General features: G+C 35.9%; 4 protein-coding genes across 5 annotated transcripts in view; all 4 read left to right on the forward strand.

The window, feature by feature from the left end:
- Window positions 1–2,377: 2,377 nt before the first annotated feature.
- LOC11440551 (CSC1-like protein At4g35870) lies at window positions 2,378–5,586 on the forward strand. The gene has a single exon (XM_003629197.4). It carries the CDS (start codon window positions 2,608–2,610, stop codon window positions 5,011–5,013), a length of 2,406 nt encoding a protein of 801 aa, XP_003629245.2. The 5' UTR covers window positions 2,378–2,607; the 3' UTR covers window positions 5,014–5,586.
- A 3,221-nt stretch (window positions 5,587–8,807) lies between these two features.
- Window positions 8,808–9,889, forward strand: LOC11438685 (uncharacterized). The gene is made up of 3 exons (XM_024772048.2): window positions 8,808–8,972; window positions 9,450–9,501; window positions 9,599–9,889. The coding sequence occupies exons 1-3, from the start codon at window positions 8,815–8,817 to the stop codon at window positions 9,788–9,790; spliced, it is 402 nt and encodes a 133-aa protein (XP_024627816.2). The 5' UTR covers window positions 8,808–8,814; the 3' UTR covers window positions 9,791–9,889.
- A 1,056-nt stretch (window positions 9,890–10,945) lies between these two features.
- Window positions 10,946–27,203, forward strand: part of LOC11439612 (aspartyl protease family protein 1) — a 41,003-nt gene continuing 24,745 nt past the window's right edge. Inside the window, exons 1-10 of one of the 2 annotated variants that reach the window (XM_003629201.4) lie at window positions 10,946–11,340; window positions 11,520–11,667; window positions 12,215–12,450; window positions 12,561–12,785; window positions 12,886–13,021; window positions 13,100–13,173; window positions 13,254–13,353; window positions 13,459–13,516; window positions 13,640–13,711; window positions 13,803–14,200. In XM_003629201.4, coding sequence (XP_003629249.2) covers window positions 11,045–11,340; window positions 11,520–11,667; window positions 12,215–12,450; window positions 12,561–12,785; window positions 12,886–13,021; window positions 13,100–13,173; window positions 13,254–13,353; window positions 13,459–13,516; window positions 13,640–13,711; window positions 13,803–14,041 — 1,584 coding nt within the window. In that variant the 5' untranslated portion in view covers window positions 10,946–11,044 and the 3' untranslated portion in view covers window positions 14,042–14,200. Of the gene's footprint in view, window positions 11,341–11,519; window positions 11,668–12,214; window positions 12,451–12,560; window positions 12,786–12,885; window positions 13,022–13,099; window positions 13,174–13,253; window positions 13,354–13,458; window positions 13,517–13,639; window positions 13,712–13,802; window positions 14,201–27,203 lie in introns of those variants that run through there. The other variant, XM_024773359.2, reaches the window with a different exon arrangement.
- Window positions 20,677–26,395, forward strand: LOC11443182 (ABC transporter F family member 4). The gene is made up of 4 exons (XM_024773357.2): window positions 20,677–21,280; window positions 22,170–22,265; window positions 22,352–22,435; window positions 23,821–26,395. The coding sequence occupies exon 4, from the start codon at window positions 23,830–23,832 to the stop codon at window positions 25,969–25,971; it is 2,142 nt and encodes a 713-aa protein (XP_024629125.1). The 5' UTR covers window positions 20,677–21,280; window positions 22,170–22,265; window positions 22,352–22,435; window positions 23,821–23,829; the 3' UTR covers window positions 25,972–26,395.

Genomic DNA, 27,203 nt, shown 5'->3' on the forward strand with positions numbered 1-27,203 from the left:
TCAGCATAATTTGTAATTAACTTAGTTCCTTATTCCATCACTAATCAAACCCTTGTGTTTTTCTTAACTAGAGATTTATTGTGATCAAGTGTAGGTTTGATTTGAGATTCAATTGGCTTTCTAATTAGGTGTATTAATTTTGATTGTTAAACATTGATTCAATAGTGAAAGTCTTAGTTATCCTTTGTTGTGATTGTCTCTATTCCAATAGTCAAAGGATTTTAAGAAACTATGTTTCCGCTAATAACTTTTGAAAGAGAGATCTATCGGTTGCTACGCCTACCGTCATATAAACCGTCAAGTGTACTTGACTTTTTTTTTTTTTGAGAAAGTGTGTACTTGACCTGGTAGGTGTTTGAATAGTAATAAAATGAATGTCGCTTTAGCCAACTGCACACATGTTAAGGAATATAATAAAGTAGTCAAATGTCATAACAATTTTACTAAATTATCCTAATCAACTGGTATTAGTTTGTTTTTCATTAAAGATAAAATAATACTTTGGAATAGTGTAACATAATATTAATTGAAAGGTACAATTGAAAAGAAAAAGTTATTATTGCATTGAAAACTGAAAGTGATATTCATTTTAAAACAAATTTTTTGGATTAAAACGACACTTATTTTAAAACGGAGAGAGTAAAAATATGAATACATTGTTATTCTCCAACTGTTTTTAGACAACGGTCGTAATTTTTTTTTTGATTTTAGAGTTTCAGCGTTATTATTTGTGTTACTTTATTTTCTATATATTGAATTTTTCTAACATTTTCAACTATTTTCCTTCTCAACCAACTTATAATGAACTCCCGATTTCCGAGTTTTCGCACAAGTAGATTAAAGTGATTCAGAGATCCAAAATTAAAAATAAAAATAAAAATAAAAATAGAGCATGAGGGTAATAACTAATAACACAAGTTTTTTTTAGGAAAGTTGCACTTTTTTTGGAGAGAGATGTTGGTTCAAGTTGAACTCTTTGTTTGGATGGCATTTAGGGTGGGTAGGGGGAAGATTTTCCCACCATAGGAAAGTTAAATTTAACGATTAGATCAAATGAAGTACACACTCTTATTATACTCCGTCAAACATAGGATTATTTTTACACTATCTTTCATCATTCTGTCCTCCATGCCCCACTCCACCACCACCTCCAAGTTCCTCACTATCACACTCTGCACCTCTACTCTTCCCCATTCTGCAGAAACAAAACTCTCTTATAATTCACATGTTCTCATTTCAGCTTAAATTCTTAACCTTTGTTAAAAATAACATAACCACATCAAGTTTTACACAACAAATCCCACTGTGTTCATATATTCAAAACAATCAAACATAAAAAAAAAAAAAAAAAACGCAAATGCAAATGATTTACATTTAGCCATTATTTACAAATCTCGTATTCTATTTCAATTTAAACTGCATTTTCTGAAAAATCAAGGATCTGGATAATTACAAGAGATGAACTTTGAAGGACAAGCACACATCATGGTGCTTTGAACTTGCGAGCATCGTTTTTAAGGGATTTTACAAGAAACCCAAATGAAAACTCTTGTCTGAGACTTTGCAAATCTGTTCTAATATACCTTCCATTGCTGCTAATTGCTTTTGACATTGAATTTCTCATATGAATCGTTTCAATAAATGCCTAATTTTAATACTCAAACTCTTAGTGGGGAGGTGTGGAATTGAAACACGACCATAAATTGAGAAAATGAGGTGTGGATGTTTGGGATTTAATTTGGCGATCAGAGCTATGGAGAGAGAGGAAGAGACGGTGGTAGGCCATGATACACTGAAAGAGAAAGGAAAAAAAATATATAATGTAGGCATACCATAATAAAATCAATATTCCTCTTTAATCTAACAGTTAAAATCAATTTCCCTATGATGGGAAAATCTTCCCTCTACCCACCATAAATGCCACCCTTTGTTTGTCCTACTAAAATGAAAAGAATGACATTAAATTACTCGTAAATTGTTTTGAACAATATTCAATTACTTCCCCTAAAAAATATTAAATTACTAACGTACCTATTTTTTTATTTTATTTTTTACAAAAATTTACATATATATATATATATTTTTTTTTTGTCTTAGATGAAGTGGTAAACCATTGAAATTAAACTCACACACAATTGTGAGGTCCCAGGTTCGAATCCGAATCATGACATCCAACCTTGCAATTTTGACATGTGCCAGTTGAGCTAGAACTTCTAGACAAAACTTACATATACCTTAATAATTGTGGAAGGAGATATTATCTTCCGGAAGAAGATAAAAACAATAATTACGTTTTAACCGTGATTGTTTGTTTTGATTTTATTGTTTTTAATTATTTGTCGTATTATTCAACACAACGATAAAAACAGAAAAAATAAAATAAAATAATTCCATTCATGTCCCGATCGATTTTCCCTTCTTCCTCTGTTTCTTTCTCTTCTCCTTCATTCAATTTTCCTCCTAAATTTAGCAATCCCTAACCCCATAACTCATTCAATTCTCACTCAATTTCCTTCATCAACAAAACCTAATCCCAATTCGATTCATAAAAACCCCTAATTTCTATAAAACCCTAATTTTCAATCCCATCGGCAACACCGCACCTCCATGCGAGACCCGCTCCCTCCTCCGCCGTCCTCCGGTGACGACGGTGACCCTATCGGCCTCTGGTATGGCAACATCGATTACCTTCTCAACATATCCGCAATCGGAGCTTTATTCTGTCTCTTGATTTTCCTCTTGGTGAAGCTGCGGAGCGACCACCGTCGTATGCCCGGTCCTTCCGCCATCGCCAGCAAGCTTCTCGCTGTTTGGCACGCCACCGGACGTGAAATCGCCCGCCACTGTGGTGCTGATGCTGCTCAGTTTCTTCTCATTGAAGGTGGAAGCTGTGCGGTTCTATTGGCCGTTGCGGCTCTCGCTCTTGTTGTTTTGCTTCCGGTGAATCTACACGCCGGAACCGGCGTTTTGGATGATCAGTTCTCGAAGACAACTATTAACCATATTCCTAAAGGTTCGCCTTTGCTTTGGATTCATTTCATTTTTGCTGTTGTTGTAGTTTTATTGGTGCATTTCGGCATCTCCGCGACGGAAGAGAGATTGAGGATTACTAGGTTTAGAGATGGTTATGGTAATTTGAGTGACCCTTCTGCGAATTCTAGTGCTATATTTACTATAATGGTTCAGGGGTTACCTAAAATTATAGGAGCTGATAGGGCTGTGTTGCAGGAGTATTTTCAGTATAGGTATCCTGGCAAGGTTTATAAGGTTATTGTGCCCATGGATTTGTGTGCATTGGATGGTTTGGCTACTGAGTTGTTGCATGTGAGGGATGAGATTTCGTGGTTGGTGGCTAGGATTGATTCTCGCCTGTTACCTGATGATGGTGAAGAGGATGGTGGGAGTGTGCCTCCGGGGTTGTGGAGTTGGGTGGTTTATTGTAGGAAATGGTTGAAAGATTTATACGCTGACATTATGGCTAAATTTGGTTATACGGATGAGGAGAGGTTGAGGAAGTTGCAGGAACTGAGGGCTGAGCTGGAGACTGAGTTGGCTGCTTACAAAGAAGGGCGTGCGCCGGGTGCTGGTGTTGCTTTTGTTATGTTCAAGGATGTGTATACTGCTAATAAAGCTGTTCAAGATTTTCAGAATGAAAAGAGGAGGCGCGTTGGGAAGTTTTTCTCTCTCACAGAGTTGCGTTTGAGGAGAAACCAGTGGAAAGTTGAGCGTGCTCCTTTGGCGAGTGACATTTACTGGAAAAATTTGGGGACGCCAAAGCTATCGCTGAAATTGCGGAGAGTGTGTGTGAATACTTGCTTGTTGTTGATGCTCTTGTTCTTCAGTTCTCCTCTTGCTGTGATCAGTGCTGTTCAAAGTGCTGGAAGGATCATCAATGCCGAAGCTATGGATAATGCACAAATGTGGCTTGCTTGGGTGCAAAGCTCTAGCTGGCTTGGAAGCCTTATTTTTCAATTTCTACCCAATGTTATCATCTTTGTCAGCATGTACATAATAGTTCCATCTGCTCTTTCTTACCTTTCGAAATTTGAACGTCATCTGACGGTTTCTGGTGAGCAAAGAGCTGCACTCATGAAGTTGGTTTGCTTCTTCCTTGTAAATCTCATTATTTTGCGAGGTTTGGTCGAATCATCATTAGAGAGTGCCATCCTGAAGATGGGACGGTGCTATTTAGATGGAGAGGATTGCAAGAGGATTGAGCAGTATATGAGTGCATCATTCCTGTCAAAGTCATGCCTTTCCTCTCTTGCATTTCTGATCACAAGCACTTTCTTGGGGATTTCTTATGATCTCTTGGCACCCATTCCTTGGATCAAAAGAAATATTCAGAAGTTTCGGAAGAATGACATGCTTCTGTTAGTTCCAGAACAAAGTGAAGAATACCCATTAGAACATCAGGACGCGGATAGTCTTCAGAGACCACTAATTGATAGCAGTGCTGATGCTTATGAAGCTTCCAATGGGGATAATCAAGAGGGACAAGATCTTTTTGTCTATCCAGTTACTGGGAGCTCACCTAATCCAAAACAGACATTCGATTTCGCACAGTATTATGCCTTTAATTTGACAATATTTGCCCTGACTCTGGTATATTGTTCGTTTAGTCCACTTGTTGTCCCTGTTGGTGCAGTTTATTTTGGGTATAGATATGTGGTAGACAAGTACAATTTTCTGTTTGTCTATCGAGTTCGGGGATTTCCTGCAGGCAATGATGGGAGGTTAATGGATACTGTATTATGCATCATGCGTTTCTGCGTTGATCTATTCTTACTCGCTATGCTCCTATTCTTCTCAGTGAAAGGGGACTCTACGAAGTTGCAAGCTATTTTCACTCTTGGACTATTAGTCATGTATAAATTACTGCCTTCTCGTAGGGATAGTTTTCAATCACCACTTTTGGAGGGCATTCAAACGGTTGATAATGTTGTAAATAGTCCTGTTGATTATGAGGTATTTTCACAACCCAGGTTTGATTGGGATACCTCCCAAAGGTGATTCAAGCTTTGATATTCTTGATGTCAAATAGAGTTTTGTCTGTTCCCATACAACTCAAAAAGAATGATGAGGGGTGGGGATGAAGGGATCACTCAAGATCTAGGGAAGAAAAGCGAAGGAAGTTCTTTTAATTGATGTCCATAATCTGTTATATACAACTCATTTTTACCATCTGTTCCATTTGTCATCCAATTTCAAAGATTGGCCACGATGTTAATGAATTTGCCATCTGATATTTCTAGGAAGTTCTTAGCTTTGTGCAAAGTTGGGGCATTGTAATGTTTCCACTTTGTATATCTACATGCTCATCACAATGGGGAAATTCTGGGACTGTTGCTTCTGCTTCAGACAAGTTTCAGAGCACAGCAAATGGTGCTGCTCCTACTCTTGGCACATTCCCACTGTCCACTCTTGCTAAGAATTTGAAGTGCATGCCAATCCATTTTCTTATCAAAAAGCATAATAGATGCTATAGATCTGGAAAGAAAATGTGTACAAATATTATTGTCAGTTAAATTGGGCATGTTTATCAACTTTTGTTTTAGTCAATCAATTAATCTCATTTAAAGTAAATCAGCATAGAAGTACAGGGCGATAAGCAAGAAACCATTTTCTAAAATATAAATAATGCTAAGATTGAATTATTCTTAACCCTATAGTCCTTATAGATACATTTAATCATATTAGCCCATATGATAGCATTGCATCTATAAATAAAACACACCTTTAACATAATTGTACACCGAAAAGAATAATAAAATCCTCTCTCCTCTTTATTTTTGTTCTTGTTCAATGAGTTTCGCGACACATTTATTAGCTCGAGCTTATTAGCTGAAATATGCAATTCTCATTAATCTTTTTTATATTTTTGTATTGATGATTATATGTTATATTGTTACAATTTCATCGATTAGAATTGTTGTGCGAATTATATTATATTATTTTGTTACTTCATATGTATCCTTGAAGGATTATACCTAAAAACATGCATAAATGATACTTGGTTTCAAAAGAGATATATTTTCGATTTAAATACAATTATATATATGGTTTTGAAATTGTTTCAAAAGATATATTTTGGATTCAAATAAAAGATTTGATTTTGAAATTGTTTTAAAAAGGTATATTTTGGATTTAAATAAAATTAAATATATAGTTTTAAAATTGCTTCAAACGATATATATTTTTCCCTTAAAAAAAAGATATATTTTATTTAAAAATATCTAAGATGTGCACATAAGAAGTCTATAAATAGAACTCACAAGGTGTGAAAAGAAACCATATTCTCTCTAAAGCTCTAACTTGGATAGCATCCGTCACTAGAGAAGGTTTGTTTGGAGACATCGTTATTTTGCTTTGTTTGTGATTGTAAACGTTTCAACAACAATATTTACGCACTTAAAAGAGGTAACATTCCTATCACTGATTTGTCACTTATTTGCGACAAATTTTTATTGATCCAAGAAAGGGAAAATAAATTTTAATCATGTTGCGTTTTGTACTCTTCCCCTTCTCCTTCTTTCTATCTCTCTACTTGTCTTTTTTCATGTTCTCACAAAAAAATTCATACCAGAGATCATATTTTTAGCATGTTTTTCTTTATTTTGCTTTTCTCACTATCATTTTTGCTCCAAACACCGCAAAAATACCAAAATACTTCGACAACGTTGCTCGTTAATAACATTGGTGCCAACGACCCTTGACTATCGTCAAAGGGTATTTTGATATTTTCGTGATGCTTAAAAGCAAAAATGAAAGTGAGAAGGGCAATTTTTTTACTGAACAAAAGGGCAAAATCCCAAATCCATTAACTTTTATCACTCAAGTAATCGTAATATGTATAGACTATTACTTTTCCCCACCCTATGCCTTTCCTCGCGCGCCCTATTTTTTTCTTCCAATTTTACCCCTAGTTTGGATTTCGTTTTTCGGATTGCATTGTTAGAATTTTGCAGATGTTTCCATATTTGAAAATCCGGAATAATGTTTTACCAGAACTTTTGCAATTTTAAGCTTTACAATTCGTAAAATAAAATGCGAATAAGATAAAAGACAGATATAAAAAGACACAAACATAAAAACAACTCATTTTATTAATATATGAACAATACATTATAATAATTTTCAGGCTTTTTAAGCTTATTACATAAGATCCTAAATCTATTTCTAATCTCCTAAAAGCCTAATTCTAATCTCCTAAGATCCTAACCACTGGTATGTGATAGGACATACCAATAGTTTGCTTATTGGAGGAAAACCGGAGGAGGAGGGAAGATGAGGGCGGGAAGAAGAGAACAATGCCCTTGAGGGAGATGGGGGGGGGGGGGGGGGGGGGGTGCTCAAACTTACGCCCAGGCAGGCCAAGCTAAGAACTGCACTGACCCACATGACCCTAAGATGAACCGCACTTCGTTGCAGCGCGGTTCCATCCTCATTGTCCGTTCACACAAACCCTGAAAGTTTTCAACGAGGCCCTTATCTATGAAAGACCAATGATGGAAAACCATGGTTGTAGAAGGAAGAAGAGGAGGAGAGGATGGTGTGAGAAATGGTGGGGCTTGGAAGGCTATTTATAGGGAGGGGTGGGTCAAAAACGGTTATAGGCCATAAATGCGGTATAAAAATGTGGTAAAACTTTTGACTTGACCACCGACAAAAACGTGTGGTGCAGACTACCGGCCATGACTGATACATTCAACAATATAAAATCTGGAACGCACATCAGATTTCCGGAATCTATTTTCTGGATTAATGCGATAATGATGAACGAGGGAAAAGTTGGCATTTCCTGTAGGGCTAAGGACACCCTGGAATGTAAAATCCGGAAAGCTTCAACATTGAATTCTTTTGAAAGAGAGCTATTAATGTGGGTTTCGGTTATAACCAATAACACGTTTTCATTGACTGTAGTAATGACCTAGGACTTGTTTTAGGCTATAAATAGGCTTCCATCTTCAACAAATACCTTCATTCTTCACTTCACCTCTTTTCTTCCATTTTCTTCAATTTTTTTTAGTTTTTTAGGTAGCTTTTAGGAGTGTTTGTGGTGTCATGGTCATTGTTGACCGTTCATATGAACCCTGCAATAGCATTGCAGCTTGTGTGGGGTTCATATAACGGTCAACATAGACCATTGACATAAAAAGTAGACACAAAAAAGCGCATAACATCCGTTAATTATAGACTTTTGTTGAAGTTAATAATTTAAATACAATATGCTTTTGTTGAAATAATTTAAATATATACTGAATATTATCCTACCAATTAAAAACTTAATTTTTTTTTAAGGAACCAATTAAAAACTTATTGTATATTATATAATATATTTAAATTATATATAGATATATACCTAAAAACATGCATGAATGATAATTGGTCCAATATATCGATTGGAAAACCACGTATGTTTTTTTTTAAAGAAGAAAACCACTATGTTATTATATATGCGTGAGAAAAAAAAAAGCATTGTAGTAATTTTTTTAAGAAAACAATAATTAAGTTTCAGGAATTCCAAATTTGTAATTCACTCTAGTCAAACACAAATCCTATAATCACTCTGAGCCAAACAAGTGCAGATCACTTTCCACTATAACATACTATGAATTTCCAATACATTGTGGCTCCACTGATCTTTAGTTTTGTTACATAGAACTTTCTCTCTGAAAAATGTGTGGCTATTCTTTCAATGTAACTGATACTCTACACACTAAAACCAATTCAACGTAGGGATAAATAGATTGAAAGAGTCACAAGTCACATATGCTCCTTTCACTCTCAGGAGAGAAAAAAAAAAAAAAGAACATGCATCGTCAAGCAATGAAAAGCAATCTTGGTGATTTGGGTTCAGATAGAAAAAGGATTGGTTCAAGAAATTATGATCAACCCATTTGCCCAAAACCTATTAGGCTTTCACCTTCCATACCTGATTTCCTCAAACCAATCAGGTGTACCAAACACAGGTTTGATTCTTTCTCTCTAGTTATAACTAAATGCATGTTTTGATTGACAGTGAATTTGACAGAAATACTATGGTATTACTGGAATTTCGTCAAACTCGACATGACAGAAAACATGTACCAAATATATTTTTAGTCATGGTTGGATCTCCTAGGCTACTATGAATTGTTAGATTGCGAAAGATAATTTTTTTATCTCTCTAAACCTAACGTTTCTTACGGCCGTTGCACCATAAAGCAGATGTCCCAAGACGATTATTAGTCACCATGATGCCACATTCCTTTTATCTTTAGTCTCTATAAAAAATTTATTCGTTTATAAAAACTTAGTCTTCCATTTATGGTATTTTACATGATTAAAAGTGAATAAACTTTTTATAGAGACTAAAGTTGAATATTGTGATTTTATAACAATGTATTTAACTCTCTTGTTGATTCCTTTAGTGAACTTGCTTATGATTTGTCACACTTTTTCACCAGTCAGCAAAACATTGATGAAGGGAATGGAGTACTGAATATGATCATTGAAAAGGTTTTTGATTTTGTTAACTTAATAAATAAGTAATCATGTAGACCAATTGAATTGAGTATGAATGGTTTGTTAATAGGGTTAGTGAATGTTTATGCAGAATGTAGATGGAAGGGAATCAATATGTAATGCATGCCTACCTTGCTGTTACTCTGGCTCGCCGCCGCGCAGAACTGAGAATCCTTTGGTTCATGATGTTGAGTTTCTTCATCAAATGGAAGTTGTTTCACCATTATTATCACGAACTAAATACTCTGATAAATTTGGTATCACCTCTGCTTCTACAATGTGAATTAGGAAAAGAAGGTGAAAGTAGCTTTGTTGAATGGGAAGAGATTATCATAAATTTTGCCTAGAGTAGTAGTTAAATTTTTGTGGAATTATTATTATATTCTTTGTAGAGCGTAATTAGTAATGCTTAAAATGTAAATGTAGATACATATGTGAGCTTCATAGACTCAAGATTTTTTTTGTACATAACAAATTTTGTTGTGTAAGCTATACTCTGGACTGTCTAGTATTGATTAACTTATTTTTGTCCGAGGTAAAAACTATGGACTTTGGATCACTTTCCAATGATAGACTATCGTGACGGTAATAAAAATCTTGGCAAGGATGAAGTATTAGGCCGGGGCGGAACTTTCCGATAACTAACACAACTTCAGAAAAAGTGAATTTTATGTGATTTGAAAATACCTTTTCATACAAAAGAACGTATATTTTAAAAAAACAATTGATTTTGTATTGGCACTAAAAACTAATATCAGTACAAAATCGATCATTTTTTGCTTCTGATGCCCTACTTAGATGCCTACAAGTCTTCTCCATCTTAGCCATATGTGATCGTGTCTTGCTCTTGGATCACTCGGTTTCTCTCTTCTTTCGATTGGTCCATACCTCGATTTCAGGCTATAACATTCAACCTTCGTTTTCAACCAATTACCTATTAATACACAAAGCAAAGTTTGTATATCATCAATCATTTGTTCATATAATCAAATAAGACAAATAATGTGTTTGGATTTTCTTGGAACCACGGTACCACATTACGTTCAACAACAAGCTCTAATATCGGACTCGAACAATTATTTTCAATCCATCGATGATACGATCGTGATACAAGCTCTAATATTGGATGAAACTTTCACCACTTTATGTGGGATCCATTTCCAAAGTGTGATATCCACATTAATTTTAACCAATAAAAAAGTGAGTCTTGGAGAGACTTCTTCATTGTAATTACGATATTTGGTTCACACCAAAAACTAAAAAACAAAGGCTATCAGGGAAAAAGAACAGACCTGCCACTCTAATTTGCAACTGTCAACAAAAGGAGTTACGTGGGGCCCAGTAACATGGCCATGACCCCATACCATGTGGGTGAGTGAGTAAGTAAAGTCAAATTCTTACTGACTCTAATATATTTACCTACTAATAAAAGAAAGATCTCTCACTCACTCCCTTCCCTTTCACATTACACTCCAAAACAAGATCCTCTCTTTCTTTTTCATTCTTTGGGTTTGGTTTAACACAGTGAAGAAGAAAAATGCTCAGTTTCACCAAAATCATCGTCATCATCTTAATCATTCTTCATCTTTCTATGTGCTGCAATGCCCACATATTCACCTTCACAATGCACCACCGTTACTCCGAACCCGTCAAGAAATGGTCCCACTCCGCACCTTCACCTTCCCATCGATGGCCGGAAAAGGGCTCCGTTGAATACTACGCAGAGTTAGCTGACCGTGACCGCTTCCTCCGCGGCCGTAGACTCTCCCAATTCGACGCCGGTCTCGCTTTCTCCGACGGCAATTCCACCTTCCGTATCAGCTCCCTTGGATTGTATGTAACCCCTTTTCCTCCTTCTCACTGTTCATTCCTTTTTTATCATTAAAAATTCTATTTTTATAATTTTTGGGAAATGTCTTGATTTTTTTCTTGGAATTTGATTTTTGAGTTTTTTTTTTTTTTTTTTTTTTTTTTTTTTTTTTTTTGTGTTGGGTTGTTTGATTTGAATGCAGTTTGCATTATACAACAATTGAGTTAGGGACACCTGGAGTGAAGTTTATGGTGGCACTTGATACAGGAAGTGACTTGTTTTGGGTACCCTGTGATTGCACAAGATGTTCAGCTACCCGAAGTTCTGCATTTGCTTCTGCGTTGGCTTCGGTGTGTTCACTTTCTTCTTTTTGTTTAGTCTTTTGTCTTGTGACTCAAGTTAAGTTGTTTTGTAGATTGTTTGTGATTATTTTGATGATTACCTATTGAGTTCAGTGTGATTTCCATGATATGTTAAGGCCTTGTTTGAATTATCAGCTTAATTAAGCGCTTATAACATAAGTGCGCTAATGTATAAGCTATTTCTGTACTAAAAGATAAAATCATGTCAAATTACGTTTCATATAAGCTATAAGCTGTTTTCATAAGCTGTCCTTGAGAGTTTATGGAAATAAGCTGAAAACAGCTTATGCACATCTCTTAAGCTATTTCCATGATATGTGAGGATGATAATTGATCTTCAATTAAAAAACACTGTCTCTCTCAATTCATTATTTCATTGATATTTTAGTTTAAAAAATCTCAGGAATTGGTATATATGGTGGGATTCTTTGGCATACTTAAGTTACTTTTGATGCTCACACATCTTAAGCTATGATATGTTAAATATATTATACTATCCTGTGTTTTTGAATGGAATGAATTATTATTGTGGCAGGACTTTGACCTTAGTGTATATAATCCTAATGGATCTTCAACAAGTAAAAAGGTCACTTGTAACAATAGTCTCTGCACGCACCGCAACCAATGCCTTGGGACATTCAGCAACTGCCCTTACATGGTTTCTTATGTCTCCGCCGAAACCTCTACATCCGGAATACTGGTGGAGGATGTTCTGCACTTAACCCAACCAGATGATAACCATGACCTTGTTGAGGCAAATGTCATATTTGGGTTAGTTTCTTTGTTAAATCGCTAAAACTGATCCATCCATATTATTCTATATATTTTATCCTTTAAACCGATCATAACTAGCAATAAAATTCAATACATGTTTTCTGCAGCTGTGGTCAAGTACAGAGTGGATCATTCTTAGATGTTGCTGCTCCTAACGGTTTGTTTGGACTTGGTATGGAGAAAATATCAGTTCCTAGCATGTTATCAAGGGAAGGATTTACTGCAGATTCATTCTCCATGTGTTTTGGACGGGATGGCATTGGAAGAATAAGTTTTGGGGACAAAGGAAGTCTTGATCAAGATGAGACTCCATTTAATGTGAACCCATCACAGTAAGTGGTAATTCCCTGTGTCTTGCCTCTGATTATCCGAATTTAAAGTCGTGTTTAATGATTTTCGAATATATCTCTTATGCTTGGATACGTCTCACAGCCCTACCTATAACATCACAATCAATCAAGTCCGTGTGGGAACAACTCTAATCGACGTGGAATTCACTGCTCTTTTTGATTCTGGAACCTCTTTTACTTATTTGGTTGATCCAACCTATTCAAGGCTTTCCGAGAGTGTAAGTGACAAAATATGCTTCCATTTAGCTAGATGTTATTTGAAGATAAAAGTTACCATTGAAGTATTTATGTTGCAGTTTCATTCCCAAGTGGAAGATAGGCGGCGTCCACCTGATTCAAGGATCCCTTTTGATTATTGTTATGATATGAGGTTATAAAACTATTATTAGTTATGTATTATCTGTTAATTGTTTCACTCAAAGCTTAATATTCTTTCTTATGGTTCAACAGTCCTGATTCAAATACTAGCTTGATCCCTAGCATGAGTTTAACTATGGGAGGTGGAAGCCGTTTTGTTGTTTATGATCCAATAATTATTATCTCCACGCAGGTAATAGTGCCAGCTTGACACCTCTTAAATCTATGTATCTAACAACTGTTAATCTTTGGGGATATACATATAACAAAGATGTTGTTTTCCTTACTACTTCTACAGAGTGAACTTGTATATTGTCTAGCAGTAGTGAAGAGTGCTGAGCTGAACATAATTGGACGTAAGTCTCTTATACTTTCTTGAGAAAGAAGTTTTCTTTAGACCGTGAACGCAGAAATCCAAATGATGCATGATGTTTCATATATGTTCATTCTCATGCCTCGGCTCTTGATGTTGATTGCAGAAAACTTCATGACTGGTTACCGTGTTGTTTTTGACCGGGAAAAGCTCATATTGGGATGGAAGAAATCTGATTGTAAGTGGTTATTTTCTTCTCACAATTACCATTCTCTAATTTATTGTTTATATGCTGATCGAGTTTGATATATACTTTGAGGCCTTGACAGGTTATGACATTGAGGATCATAATAATGCCATCCCAATAGGACAGCACTCAGATAAGGTGCCTCCTGCAGTCGCTGCGGGGCTTGGCGATTACCCTACCACAGATTCAAGCAGAAAGTCCAAATACAATTCACAACATTCAAGTGCATCACAGTCGACGTCGCTTTATAGCCGCACTTCACTTCTGACTTGCTTTGGATTTCTAATTTCTTATATTTTGTTTTGTTTACATGTTCTATGATCATTCATTAGTTTATGGTAAAGTTAGCTCATATAATGGTCTACATGTTGATATTAGAGCACCTTTTATTTTCGTGCTCTATAGTTTAGTTATGTAGAATTTGTAATATTTTCTCTCATATAACAGTGTAAATGCAATCTCTAAGTTTTCTTTCCCTCATTGTCTCTATTTATTACTATACAATAGTCTATGTGAATTTTTTATTTAATTCAATTTAGCCCGGTAAGGTTTCACCTTAAATCATAGGCATTATCATTGAAAGCTTATTCATGGGTGCATGATTATTATTAATTATTATCAACTCAAATAGCGTAAAGGGATGGTTTTCTTCCTTTGTTCGTGTCTCACAAACACTTGGAGTAGATATATTTTTAGCTGAGAAGTCTATTGTGTAGAATGTGGTGGCTCAACTAGGCAAGCTGAACAGTCATTTTCACGGTTCATAATTCATGCATCACAAATTCAAAAGACAAACAAAAAGGGAAAGTCCTGAAAAAGAAACAAAAGAAACTCACGCATACTTGCATTGATGAGATAAAAAAAGCTTCACAATTCAACACTCCCAACCACATGGCTGAACATGACTGACCTCACAAAATACAAAAAGAATGGATAATAGTCATTTTGGTCATTCAATGTGCAACAAATAGCCATAGTCATAGACTCATAGTAGTATCTTAATGTATGGAAATTTCAAAATAATTATTTTTTTTGTTACAGAGGCTAAAAAGAAGAGAAACAAAAGAAAAAACAAAAAGGGCACTAAAGCCTCAAAAAGGAAGCTCCAGAGGCATCATTACGGTTGAGGGGCAGCAGCTCCGAAGGAGGAGAATCATGATACATGAAAGCAATGTTCGACGAGGCACCAAGTTTAGCCATGAAATCCGCACACTGGTTACCTTCCCTGAGCGTGTGGCTGATAGAGGCTTGAGTCTGCTCTAATAACTCTTTTATGTCTTGAATCAAAACAGCGTAAACATGAAACTGCAAGATGGGGCTGGTAATGATGTTCGAACATAATAAGGAATCAGTGTAGCAGATGAGGTTGACAATACCCTTTTCTTTGGCTAGAGAGAGGCCCTTATAGATGGCATATAGCTCCGCATAAAGGATGTCTGAAGAGTCATGAAGATATCTGGAAAATTCAAACAAGTAAAAACCTGCATCATTTCTAAGAATTCCGCCATAACCAGTTCTAGTGGGGGAGCCAAGACAACTCCCATCAACATTAAGGATGACACCGGAGTGGTTGTTTTGATTCTACTTGACAAATCTGTCTTCCATAGTACCGTTTAAAGACAAAGGGTAAGAGGACTTTAAAGATTCAATCAGACCGTGAATGTTAGATGCAAGTTGATTAATCGTCCAATGCTCGTTGCCCAAACACATCATGTTTCTATTTCTCCAAGCCCACTAAACAGTAACTGCAAAACTAAAAGATAAAGGCCCAACCGAATTGTTTTTAAGCCAATCATAAGAGACCAAATTTGTGAAAACATCCGGATGATTAAAACCAAGTCGCAACCAAATTTCAAAATGATTATTGGACCGTCATAATATTCCTAAGGACCTGAAGGACCTCTAAAAAGGCTTAAAGACCCGTCAAGAAGGCTTTAGCACCCTTAAAAGATGTCCTAGGGTCCCAGGCGCGTACTATCCGTGGCACCGCCTTAATAATCTCTAGAATCTTCTAGAAACCGCCCTAAATACATAAATACCCCTATTACTTGGAGACTAAGCAACCAAAACCCAAGCCCATTGAAGACTATAAATACCACCCTTGAGAACACTCTCAAGTATCTAATAATCAGTCTAAAACCCTAGTATACGATTCTTAACCCTAGAATCTTTATTGTACTTTTATGCAAGTACAGTTGGCGCCGTCTGTGGGGAAAGGTAAAACTAACCCCACGTTTCTGAATGAAAAATCGTGATTTGGAAAACCAAACCTTTAATCGTAGTGTCCGACTACGATTTAACCACAAACCCATCTCTCATCATGATTTAAGAACCCAACCTTGCCATCTCTCCGATGAGTTATTGTTCCTCCACCGTCATAGTTTTCAGCACGCCTCCTTTCAACTTTCAAGTTTACCATCATGACACCAATCCTGCTTCATGGCCTTCCTGCTCCGTCGACGCCGCCGAGATAGATAGGAAAGGCAGCCCTTGTCGTAAGTCGCCTAAATATCAGTAATACCGTGTCAGGTTGTTACTTTCTAACTTTGTTACTCTCCGTTCATCCTTTTGTTGAAATTCTTAAATTAACGTAAGATTATGATTGGCTCCTGACCTAATATTATTCGAGTCGCGTCGGAATTTAGTTTTCTGCTATTACTATACTTTATGTCCGTCGTTTGTTCGACATGTATATAATTTGGCTAGCTTCGATATACGTGTTTTCGGTTTTATCATATGTTCGATTTTTGATTTATCTGAGTGGAATTCAGTTTTGGCAGACTAAAGCAAGCCGACATAATATTGTTCTCTGTGATGCGATTCGGTTTGATATATATAGAGATTTGTGTCTTTAGTTATTTGATTCTTGTTAAAATCCATAACAGTAAGAACCGTGCTATTACTTGTTTCTAACTTCTATTTCCCAACATATGGATATTGCCGTATTCATATTAGACTTTCTTATCCCTCTATTGGAGTAAAATTCTTAATTGACAAACATTGTGTTCTCTGGCATTTATTTGACTATGTGCATATACAGATGCTTTCGTAATTTATTCATCGCATGCTTGGGTTTTTAACTGCACATGTATCATAAGTTTAAGTTACGCTATTAGTTTTTAACTCACTCAACTAAAGCAAGATTATTGTTTACGTGATATACAATGCCCAATATTTAATCTACTACTAGTTTTCATATCCGCATTGGTTTTTCGGTGGATATATATATATATATATATATATATATATATATGCACTGTGCTGCAATTGGCTTATAGTTTTTTTGGCAATAATCTAGTATGATAATTGATATTTTGGAGACAATAGGTTGGACCTTCATCCCTGATTTCATTAATACTACAGCAAGGGTGTTGTACTTCCTAAGTAATTTTCAGGGCCTCAAGATTCAACAAACGAACTCAATTTCTCATCTCCATCAGCTCGGTTATCGGTAAATGAAGTGGAATGTGTGGCTTTCTCTCAACGCCAACGACGTCACGAAGATCCGACCGACAGTGGAGCTCAATTCGTCACCATCATAGTCATCCTTATGAACAGGCGGATATCATATACAATCATGTCACAAGAAAGGAACCCGGATAAATGCTCAAAGCAGCAAGGATCGAAGCGGCATCATTCAAAAGAAAATTAACGACAAGAAAAGAAGACTGTCGAGAGGACGCCCAAACTGGGTCAACCTTTTATAGGCTCTGCACTCGGCGTCCCGACATAAAGAAGATTATCGAGAGGACGCCCAAACTGGGTCAACCTTTTATAGGCTCTGCACTCGGCGTCCCGATAAAAAGAAGACTGTCGAGAGGACGCCCAAACTGGGTCAACCTTTTATAGGCTCTGCACTCGGCGTCCCGACAGAAAGAAGATTATCGAGAGGACGCCCAAACTGGGTCAACCTTTTATAGGCTCTGCACTCGGCGTCCCGATAAAAAGAAGACTGTCGAGAGGACGCCCAAACTGGGTCAACCTTTTATAGGCTCTGCACTCGGCGTCCCGACAGAAAGAAGACTGTCGAGAGGACGCCCAAACTGGGTCAACCTTTTATAGGCTCTGCACTCGGCGTCCCGACAGAAAGAAGATTATCGAGAGGTTGCCCAAACTGGGTCAACCTTTTATAGGCTCTGCACTCGGCGTTCCAAGAAACTATTATAAATGAGCTTTAAAAGCACCATGCCTTGTACCAAGACTTGTGCTTGGGGGCTATGGACCGTCATAATATTCTTCAAAGCTTAGAAACCCTCGAAAAGGTCTTAAACGCCCTTCCTAAGGACCTAAAAGGTTTTCAAAAAGGGCTATTGGGTTTAGGCGCGCCCTCCTAAAGGACGTCGCCCTCCTGAACCTTCAGAACTTGCCTGGAAGTATTCTAAAGAATTCTTAAGCTTTAAAAGCACCACGCCTTGTACCAAGACTTGTGCTTGGGGGCTGTGGACCATCATAATATTCCTAAGGACCTGAAGGACCTCTAAAAATGCTTAAAGACCCGTCAAGAAGGCTTTAGCACCCTTAAAAGAAGTCCTAGGGTCCCAGGCGTGCGCTATCCGTGGCGCCGCCTTAATAATCTCTAGAATCTTCTAGAAACCGCCCTAAATACATAAATACCCCTATTACTTGGAGACTAAGCAACCAAAACCCAAGCTCATTGAAGGCTATAAATACCACCCTTGAGAACACTCTCAAGTATCTAATAATCAGTCTAAAACCCTAGTATACGATTCTTAACCCTAAAATCTTTATTGTACTTTTATGCAAGTACAATTATTGATAGAACATTTCGTTAGTCAAAATAGTCACTAACGTTAAAATAGCCCCATAGTAGATAAGTACTTGTAAAGATTAATGTGACATTAAATAAGTATATTGATGGATTAATATCATAATATTAACAAAACATTTTAATGTAAGAGAAGATTATGACGAACATGGTTCATAATCATCAACTATTTTAAAATTTTATAGATTAATAGACTATTGTGACAACTCGTTATACATTTAAAGACCAAAATAACTATTAATCCACAAACACCACAATTTGTACTCTCTCTTTTACTAACGTTGGTTTTTGAGGAATGCTATCAAACACTCACTTTTAAATTCTTTCTAGCACTCACTCTTTTATTTGATGGAATTCATGCATGTCTCATCACTTTGTGTGAGTTCTATTTCTAAAGTGTACTGTTAAGATTTGGAGCCTAACTTAACCTTACAAAACATCTTGTAAGGTGAGGGCTGCCTTAACTATATAAACTCTTAGCAAGAGACTTATCTATCTGATGTGAGACTTGAGTTTTTTTTTTCAATAATAATTAAGCTAATAAGAGAGTAAATATTAAAGAGAGTATTTAAAATATAGTGTTGCTAGTACTACTCTTAGTTTTTTCTTCTTCTATATTGAAAGGTGAATTATTTATAGAATTTAAAAATAAAAAGAAGACAAGATCCAAAATCAACCATAAATTATCCACAATATAACAAAATGAATCTTCGCTCATATATTTTACTAGACATATATTTGTTTCCTATAAGTAAATTAATAATTTTTTTTTTAAAAGTAATAAATTAATAATCTTGTATAGTTATGACTTATGTAAAAAATTGTATGTGGAATAGAACACCTTAATATTTATTGTGTATATGCAAAGTCAATTCAATTATTTTTCCTCTTTCATTTTAAAATAGATAATTAGATTCCTAAAATAACTAAAAAAAAGACAATTAAGTCCCTGACAATAATATAAGTTTTGTTTTAAAAAAATATTGGATAAATATTAAACTAACTGATAGCTTATAATTTATAATTGACAGCTGATAACTTATAATTAATATCAAGAAGTGACACTATTATGTGATTTTTAGTAAAGATTCATTTTAGTTCTTGATAATTTTTGAACCGATCAATTTAGTCATTGATAAAAATAAAATCTAAAATAATCTTCGATATTTTTATTTCGAGGATAAGTTAGTTCTTCTATAAAATTAAGTTATGAACTATCCCCGTGAGTTTAGCTCACTTGGCAGGGATATTGTATATTATATGTAGGGGCCAGGGTTCGAACCCCGGACACCCCACTTCTCCACATTTATATGTGTGAGCTCTAGCCACTAGGCTACTTGACAAAAAAAAAAAATCAAGTTATGAACTAATTTGTGATATAAAAATGTCAGGGATTACCTTTTTTTTTTGACAAAAATAAATGATATTCATTCATTCAAATTGATAGAGTACATCGATATACAATGAAAATTCGCTAAAAACAAAAAGGATGAATATGTGAACAAACTCACAGCATCCATGTTAATAACATAAAACGGTCAAGTACTAAAGCCTACACATATGACTATATTTAAGTCACCGGAATACTGATGTCTCCATATCTGCAACATTGATGAGTCCAAAGTCATTGATTTGATCTGCACTGGATCGAAGCTGATATGACAATCTGAACCGAACAAATACCTAAACGAAGCAAGAAAGACAAACAACGTCGCACAAAGACGACGAACAAAACAACATCGCACAAAGACGACAAATCACGAAAGAAAAAATAAAATAGATGTGAAAAATCACTTATTTTAATACAAAAGTTGACCCTAAATCACCCCTCTTTGATGGGTGAAGGTGAAGAAACTAGAGTTTTGGTGACGGCTCCAAGAGGGAAGGGGAAAAGAAAAAATATGTTAGAGACTACTTAGATTTTAAGTTCATGAGATTAAACTGACCCGAAAATTGCGAAGAATTCTTACTTTATTTATATAAATAAATTTGTTTTCTCATGTCAAAAAAAATAAAAAATTGTTTTCACAAATTTCTTAAATGTTGAAAAATAATACTGTAAATTGGGTGGATTCTAGGGTGAAGGTTCTAACAAGTCCCTCATCGGTGGACCATTATAAAAAACATTAATATCCATTCGATTAATCTAAGTGCTTGTATCCTACCTACACTTTATGCACAATATCACACTTCTTTCTTTTCTTCTCTCTAGCCTTCTCCGTTTCCATTTCCATGCTCTCACCCTTGATAACCTCCCTTCGGTGGTGGTTCTAGTAAATCAAACTGCTCCAAAAAATAATCAAATGCGGCTCCATCTTCCTCCCTCGCTCCATAATCAAGCTTACGATATCTAATGCAATTATGTTGGTTTTTAATTCCAATTAAAGTTAATAGATTAAAATATGAATATCTAGTGTGAAGTGATGTGAAAATTCTGAGTCAAACTTTACATATGGATCTATGTTGTTAAGCCCCTTTTATGGTTCACTTTTGTAAATTAGATCAGGTGGGTTGCTTTTAATCTAACGGTGAAATTGAGTGGTCCACGGGTGAGGGACTTGTTAGAACCCTCACCCTAGAATCCACCCTGTAAATTGTTTTCTCAAATTTCATAAATTTGTTTTCTCAGTGAACGAAAGCGCCATCGAACATCTTCTCCACCAACGAACACCACCGCTCCATCTTCTCCACCACCGCTGTTCTGAAATTTAATCATCGCAACACCTCACGTCGCCCACCGTATGGTCGAAGATAACCGTGTTCGTCTCCGATTTGTGAGTTTGTTGCAATTTTGTTCATTAAGCTTTGCATTCAGTTCTTTCTAATTTGTGAGTTTGATGTAATCTGAATGTTAGGTTTTGAGTTCCTTTGATCTAATTTGAGTTTTAGGTTACGTTTGGGGTTGCTTTGATCTATTTTTGCTATCATTTGAAATTGAAATCATCAATTTGTTGATTTGACAATTATTGAATGAAATTGATGTTTTAATTTGAGAATTTATTTTCGTTATATAGCATTTAGGATTTAGGCACTGTTTGGATTAAAATCTTAATTGCAGCTTATAGCATACGTGCTTATCAATATAGCATAAGCTTATCTTGAGTTTCTCGTAAAAGAATCAAATTTTGAATTGATTTCCTTAAAATAAGTTAAGTTAATAACTGACTATGAAAACTCCAATCATTTATGTGATAGTTTAAAGTTCAAACCATAATAATCATGCATGGTAATCCCTCCAATAAGAAACCTACACAATAGAAAGCTTTAACACTGATCATCAGAGGAAGAGGTCCTGACACACTGACTACAGAGAGAGATGGTGTGTGTGTGTGTGCTGTGCAGTGTGGTCCATGAGAAAACTTATTGATTTTAGTCTCATTTTTGGTGCAATGGAGATGGAAGTTCCCCTGCACCAGACATGGATGTATAATAGGCTTCATCCTGGCTGAAAAGGACATATATATGAGTTTTTAGGCAATTATTTTGTTAGAAATATTTTCTTCATGTTGTGGGAAATTGATTTTTTAACTAGCCTTTTGGATCAAATAACAATGCAAGACTGTTGTGCTTGTGGTTTTATGATTTTACATTTTGAATTAATATCTTTAAGGTTTCGGAACATGTTTGGATGAGTTTTTTCCTGAGAAACTATTGGTGGTGCAGGTAGTTAGTTGTGTTTGTAATTTCAGACCCTTGAGTTAATATTTTGGATATGGTCACAAGCTTTTCAATCAAGGAGCATTTCATTCGAGGAAATAGGTAAGTACATGAAGTTGACTGTTAGGTTTTTTTCTTTTGCTTATGAGTATTTGTGTTGGCTGATTAGGTGGGACTGTTCATTGCAGGACAAGCTCTTAGATCATACAAGTGTTACACATCTCTTTCCTGTTACCAAGTACCTTGGTTTACTGGCCACTGTCATATCACAGGTATGTTCTTCATTACATCTATTTCCTTAGTTCTCAGATGCTAAGTTATGGTTGTTAAATAACTCTATATACTGGAATATGCTGAGTCGGCATACTTATGTGATAGTTAGTTTCCTGTTACTGCAGTTACTTTGTTCAGTTTATCAGTTTCAGAAATTTTACAAAACAAAAACTTACTGAGTACTCACTTTCACTTTCTCAAACAGAGGTCCACTTGCATTTCTGATGTATCATTTTTATCGGATGTGGTATCCATTCCATCAATTGACTGATTACAACGATCAGTCTATATGGTTTGTAGGTGTTTATAGTTTTAGGTTCTCAATTATTGTATAAAACTGTATGTCAGTAAGATAAAAAACCTCAGAGTTGCTTGACAAAATGACAAACTCTCTAAAACAGGTAAAAGACCACAAACAAATTAATAAAGGGACCACAAATCTTTTTATGTGTGGATTAGCAGAATTTGGAGCCACTAATTATACTCTTCATTAGTACCAATAACTTGTGGAAATCTATGGTTTAGCTAGATTTTTTAGGGCTAGTTATTGATTTGCAATCTCTTGTTTTGCTAAATAAGATAACTTGGTGGATATCATTTTGTCAGTTAGCATGATAATGGTGTCTACAGTACCCTCCACATAGTATGGTTTTGGATCCTCACCCAATTCAATTATTGGTTTTACCAATAAAGAAGTCAGGAATTAAACTTGTGAAAATTTAGTTTGGTATAATTTAGAGATTAATTAGTTGGATCCAAATATGGTTTAAGATAGAACATTATGGCGTAATTTGATCCATGTAGCGTCACCACCACTTAGTGGGATAAGGCTTGGTTGTTGTTGTTGTTATTGTTGAGGGTTTATCTGATTGAATGATTGATGGCCAGTTTGAATTAGCTTATTTGAGCTTATCTATTGGCATATTTTTTTTGAGACTGTTTCGGAGAACTTTTGAAAACAGCTTATGACATTCTTCATAAGCTTTTTTCAGCTTATTTCTATAACTTCTCCAAGATAGCTTATGGATACATCTTATCTTATAGTTATACAAAGACAATTTAACTTTATTTTATCATTTGCTGTTAAAATAGTTTTTCAACGCGCTTATCATGATAACTGTTTGTGCTTTAGGCTGCAAATAAGTTGTTTATCCTAACAGGCCCTCAAATACAATTTTCACTTTATGCACGATTCCTATTCTATATGATTAATTAATTAACTTCTGTTATGCACGATTCCTATTCTATATGATTATGATTAAATAACTTCTGTTTATGCAACCTAGGGCCATAATTAAGTTGTATTAGAAAAGGACAGATAAACGATGCTGTGGTTTTTATCTGAATGAATGAATGGTATTAATGAGATTTTCAATTGTTTCAGTTTTCTACAATGGGTAAGAAAAAGTCAGAGGATGCAGGTCCATCTACAAAGGCTAAACCAGGTAGCAAAGATGTTTCTAAGAAGGAAAAATTTTCTGTCTCTGCCATGTTGGCAGGTATGGATGAAAAAGCTGATAAGCCTAAAAAGGCATCTTCGAATAAGGCGAAGCCAAAACCTGCCCCGAAAGCTTCTGCATACACTGATGATATTGATCTTCCTCCCTCTGATGATGATGAGTCTGAAGAGGAGCAAGAGGAAAAGCATAGGCCAGATTTGAAGCCACTTGAGGTGTCTATTGCTGAAAAAGAGTTGAAAAAGCGAGAAAAGAAAGATATTTTAGCTGCCCATGTGGCTGAACAGGCAAAGAAGGAAGCTCTTAGGGATGATCGTGATGCTTTCACTGTTGTAATTGGAAGTCGGGCTTCAGTGCTTGATGGAGACGATGGTGCTGATGCTAATGTCAAAGATATAACGATAGAAAATTTTTCTGTGGCTGCTCGGGGTAAAGAACTTCTGAAGAATACTTCAGTGAAGATATCCCATGGAAAACGTTATGGTTTGATTGGGCCGAATGGAATGGGCAAGTCAACGCTTTTGAAGCTTCTTGCTTGGAGGAAGATACCGGTACCTAAGAATATTGATGTCCTTCTGGTTGAGCAGGAGGTAGTTGGTGATGATAAAACAGCGCTTGAAGCTGTTGTTTCAGCTAATGTTGAACTTATTAAAGTTCGACAAAAAGTTGCTGATCTACAAAATATAGCTTCTGGTGAAGAAGGCATGGATAAAGATGATACTAATGAGGAAGAGGATGCGGGAGAAAAGCTAGCAGAGCTGTATGAACAATTACAACTGATGGGGTCTGATGCTGCTGAATCTCAAGCGTCAAAGATTTTAGCTGGTCTGGGTTTTACAAAGGACATGCAGGGCCGTCCTACAAAATCCTTTAGTGGCGGCTGGAGGATGAGAATTTCTTTAGCTCGAGCACTTTTTGTGCAGCCCACTCTATTATTGCTTGATGAACCCACTAATCATCTTGACTTGAGGGCTGTTCTGTGGCTAGAAGAGTACTTGTGTCGTTGGAAGAAAACTTTGGTGGTTGTATCACACGATAGAGATTTTCTCAATACAGTGTGCTCTGAGATTATTCACCTGCATGATTTGAAACTTCATTTCTATCGTGGAAATTTTGATGCTTTTGAGAGTGGGTATGAACAGCGTCGTAGAGAAGCGAATAAGAAGTATGAGATTTTTGACAAGCAATTGAAAGCAGCTAGAAGAACCGGGAACAAGGCTCAACAAGATAAGGTGAAGGACCGAGCTAAGTTCGCAGCAGCTAAGGAATCGAAAAGCAAAAGCAAGGGAAAGGTTGATGAGGATGAGACCCAAGTAGAGGTACCACACAAGTGGAGGGACTACAGCGTGGAGTTCCACTTTCCTGAACCTACTGAACTCACACCTCCACTTCTGCAGCTTATTGAAGTGAGCTTCAGTTACCCAAACCGAGAGGATTTTAGGCTCTCAGATGTTGATGTTGGCATTGATATGGGGACTCGTGTTGCCATCGTTGGGCCTAATGGTGCTGGAAAATCTACACTGCTGAATCTTCTAGCTGGTGATTTGGTTCCAAGTGAAGGTGAAGTTCGAAGAAGCCAGAAGTTGAGGATAGGGAGATATTCCCAACACTTTGTGGACCTACTAACAATGGATGAAACACCTGTTCAGTACCTTCTTCGTCTCCATCCAGACCAGGAGGGGCTTAGTAAGCAAGAGGCTGTTCGTGCAAAACTTGGTAAATATGGGCTACCTAGTCATAACCATCTTACCCCCATTGTCAAACTATCAGGAGGGCAGAAAGCTCGGGTGGTATTCACATCGATATCCATGTCAAGACCTCACATTTTATTGTTAGATGAACCTACAAATCATCTGGATATGCAAAGTATTGATGCATTGGCTGATGCGCTGGATGAATTCACTGGTGGAGTTGTTCTTGTTAGTCATGATTCTAGATTGATATCACGTGTCTGTGATGATGAAGAACGGAGTCAAATATGGGTTGTTGAAGATGGCACCGTCAGAAATTTCCCTGGAACATTTGAGGATTACAAGGAAGATCTGCTGAAAGAGATTAAAGCTGAAGTTGATGATTGAGCTTCTTGTGAGAACAATTTTCAAATGTGTTTCTTTGTTATGTTATACACCTGTCCCGCCTGTATTTTACTGCTGAAGATTTGTCTGCCCGCAGATGCCGGATTTTGCCTCTCTTCTCTCTGCCCTTCATCTTCCACTGCACAACTGAGTGTGATTAATATGTTGCGGGAAATGTCATCTAGGCTTTTTGTGAGAGAGAAATATGTGGTTTAGCTTTTAGGACTATCATAAACATTTGTATTGTTTCAAAAAGTGTTGATATTGTTTCCATTCAACCAAACTGCCTAATAATTACGTCTTTTGATTCAAATTTTGAATTGCTATACACTTCCATTTTGTAATTTGTATCTTCTAATTTCATATCAAGTTGCTGTACTCAGTTGCATATTTTTGAATGGATGGATACCCTTACAAAGTTCTTCAATGGAAATGCCTTATTGAGTTTTGGATCTAATTATGATTTTTTTATTTTTTATTTTATGGATTTCAACATTCAAGTAGAATGAGGTGTTGTAGAAGAACCGGTTCTTGACATTAAAAAATAAATGCATTAAGTAATACAAATTATATATATGATATTAAAAAAATTAAACAAGCATGTTCTTTTATGTCATTTTATATTTATCAATCACTTCAACAGCTAATTTTACCAAACAGTTTTAATTTTAATAAGCTAACTTTTCAGCTATCAGCCATCAGCTATAAGCTAGCTTATAGCTTAATTTTACCAAACACATAGCTCTCGTTAACACAATCATTCGACAGGGAAGAACATGTAGTTCGTGCGAACGTTTGACGGAGAAGAAGAGAATCGTCTATCAATTAACATACTCGCTCTAACATGACCATAGGATGCCCAAAACTAGTCGGATACGTATAAAATACGTGCAACATATTCTAAATCTAAACAAACATTATTTAACATATTCAAAGTAAAACGAATAAAAATAACAACAAAATCCAAATATAATTAATTATTATAAAAAATCAGATGCAAAAAAACCAGTAAAATTGAGGGTAATAAAAGGTTTAGAAGTACTTCAATTGACTCAGTCATTTAGTTAAACTCACGGGGACCATTTGGTTTATACTTTATATGTATCTTAATAGTTTCGAACATCTTTAGACTTTGAATAAGCCTTCAAGTCTGATGATAATGTTGGATATCATATTAGCATCAATTGTAATTGTCATATCATAGAGAGCTATGTTCATCTTAAAGTTTAAGGTTC

Source organism: Medicago truncatula, chromosome 8 (genome assembly GCF_003473485.1).
Source record: "Medicago truncatula cultivar Jemalong A17 chromosome 8, MtrunA17r5.0-ANR, whole genome shotgun sequence".
Lineage (NCBI taxonomy): Eukaryota > Viridiplantae > Streptophyta > Magnoliopsida > Fabales > Fabaceae > Medicago > Medicago truncatula.

Excerpts from the sequence above, each read along its gene's own strand:
- LOC11440551 (XM_003629197.4), top strand. The coding sequence starts at position 2,608 with ATGCGAGACCCGCTCCCTCCTCCGCCGTCCTCCGGTGACGACGGTGAC.
- LOC11438685 (XM_024772048.2), top strand. The coding sequence starts at position 8,815 with ATGCATCGTCAAGCAATGAAAAGCAATCTTGGTGATTTGGGTTCAGAT. Across the intron at positions 8,973-9,449 it reads ATCAGGTGTACCAAACACAG|TCAGCAAAACATTGATGAAG; the intron begins GTTTGATTCTTT and ends CTTTTTCACCAG. Across the intron at positions 9,502-9,598 it reads TGAATATGATCATTGAAAAG|AATGTAGATGGAAGGGAATC; the intron begins GTTTTTGATTTT and ends ATGTTTATGCAG.
- LOC11443182 (XM_024773357.2), top strand. The coding sequence starts at position 23,830 with ATGGGTAAGAAAAAGTCAGAGGATGCAGGTCCATCTACAAAGGCTAAA.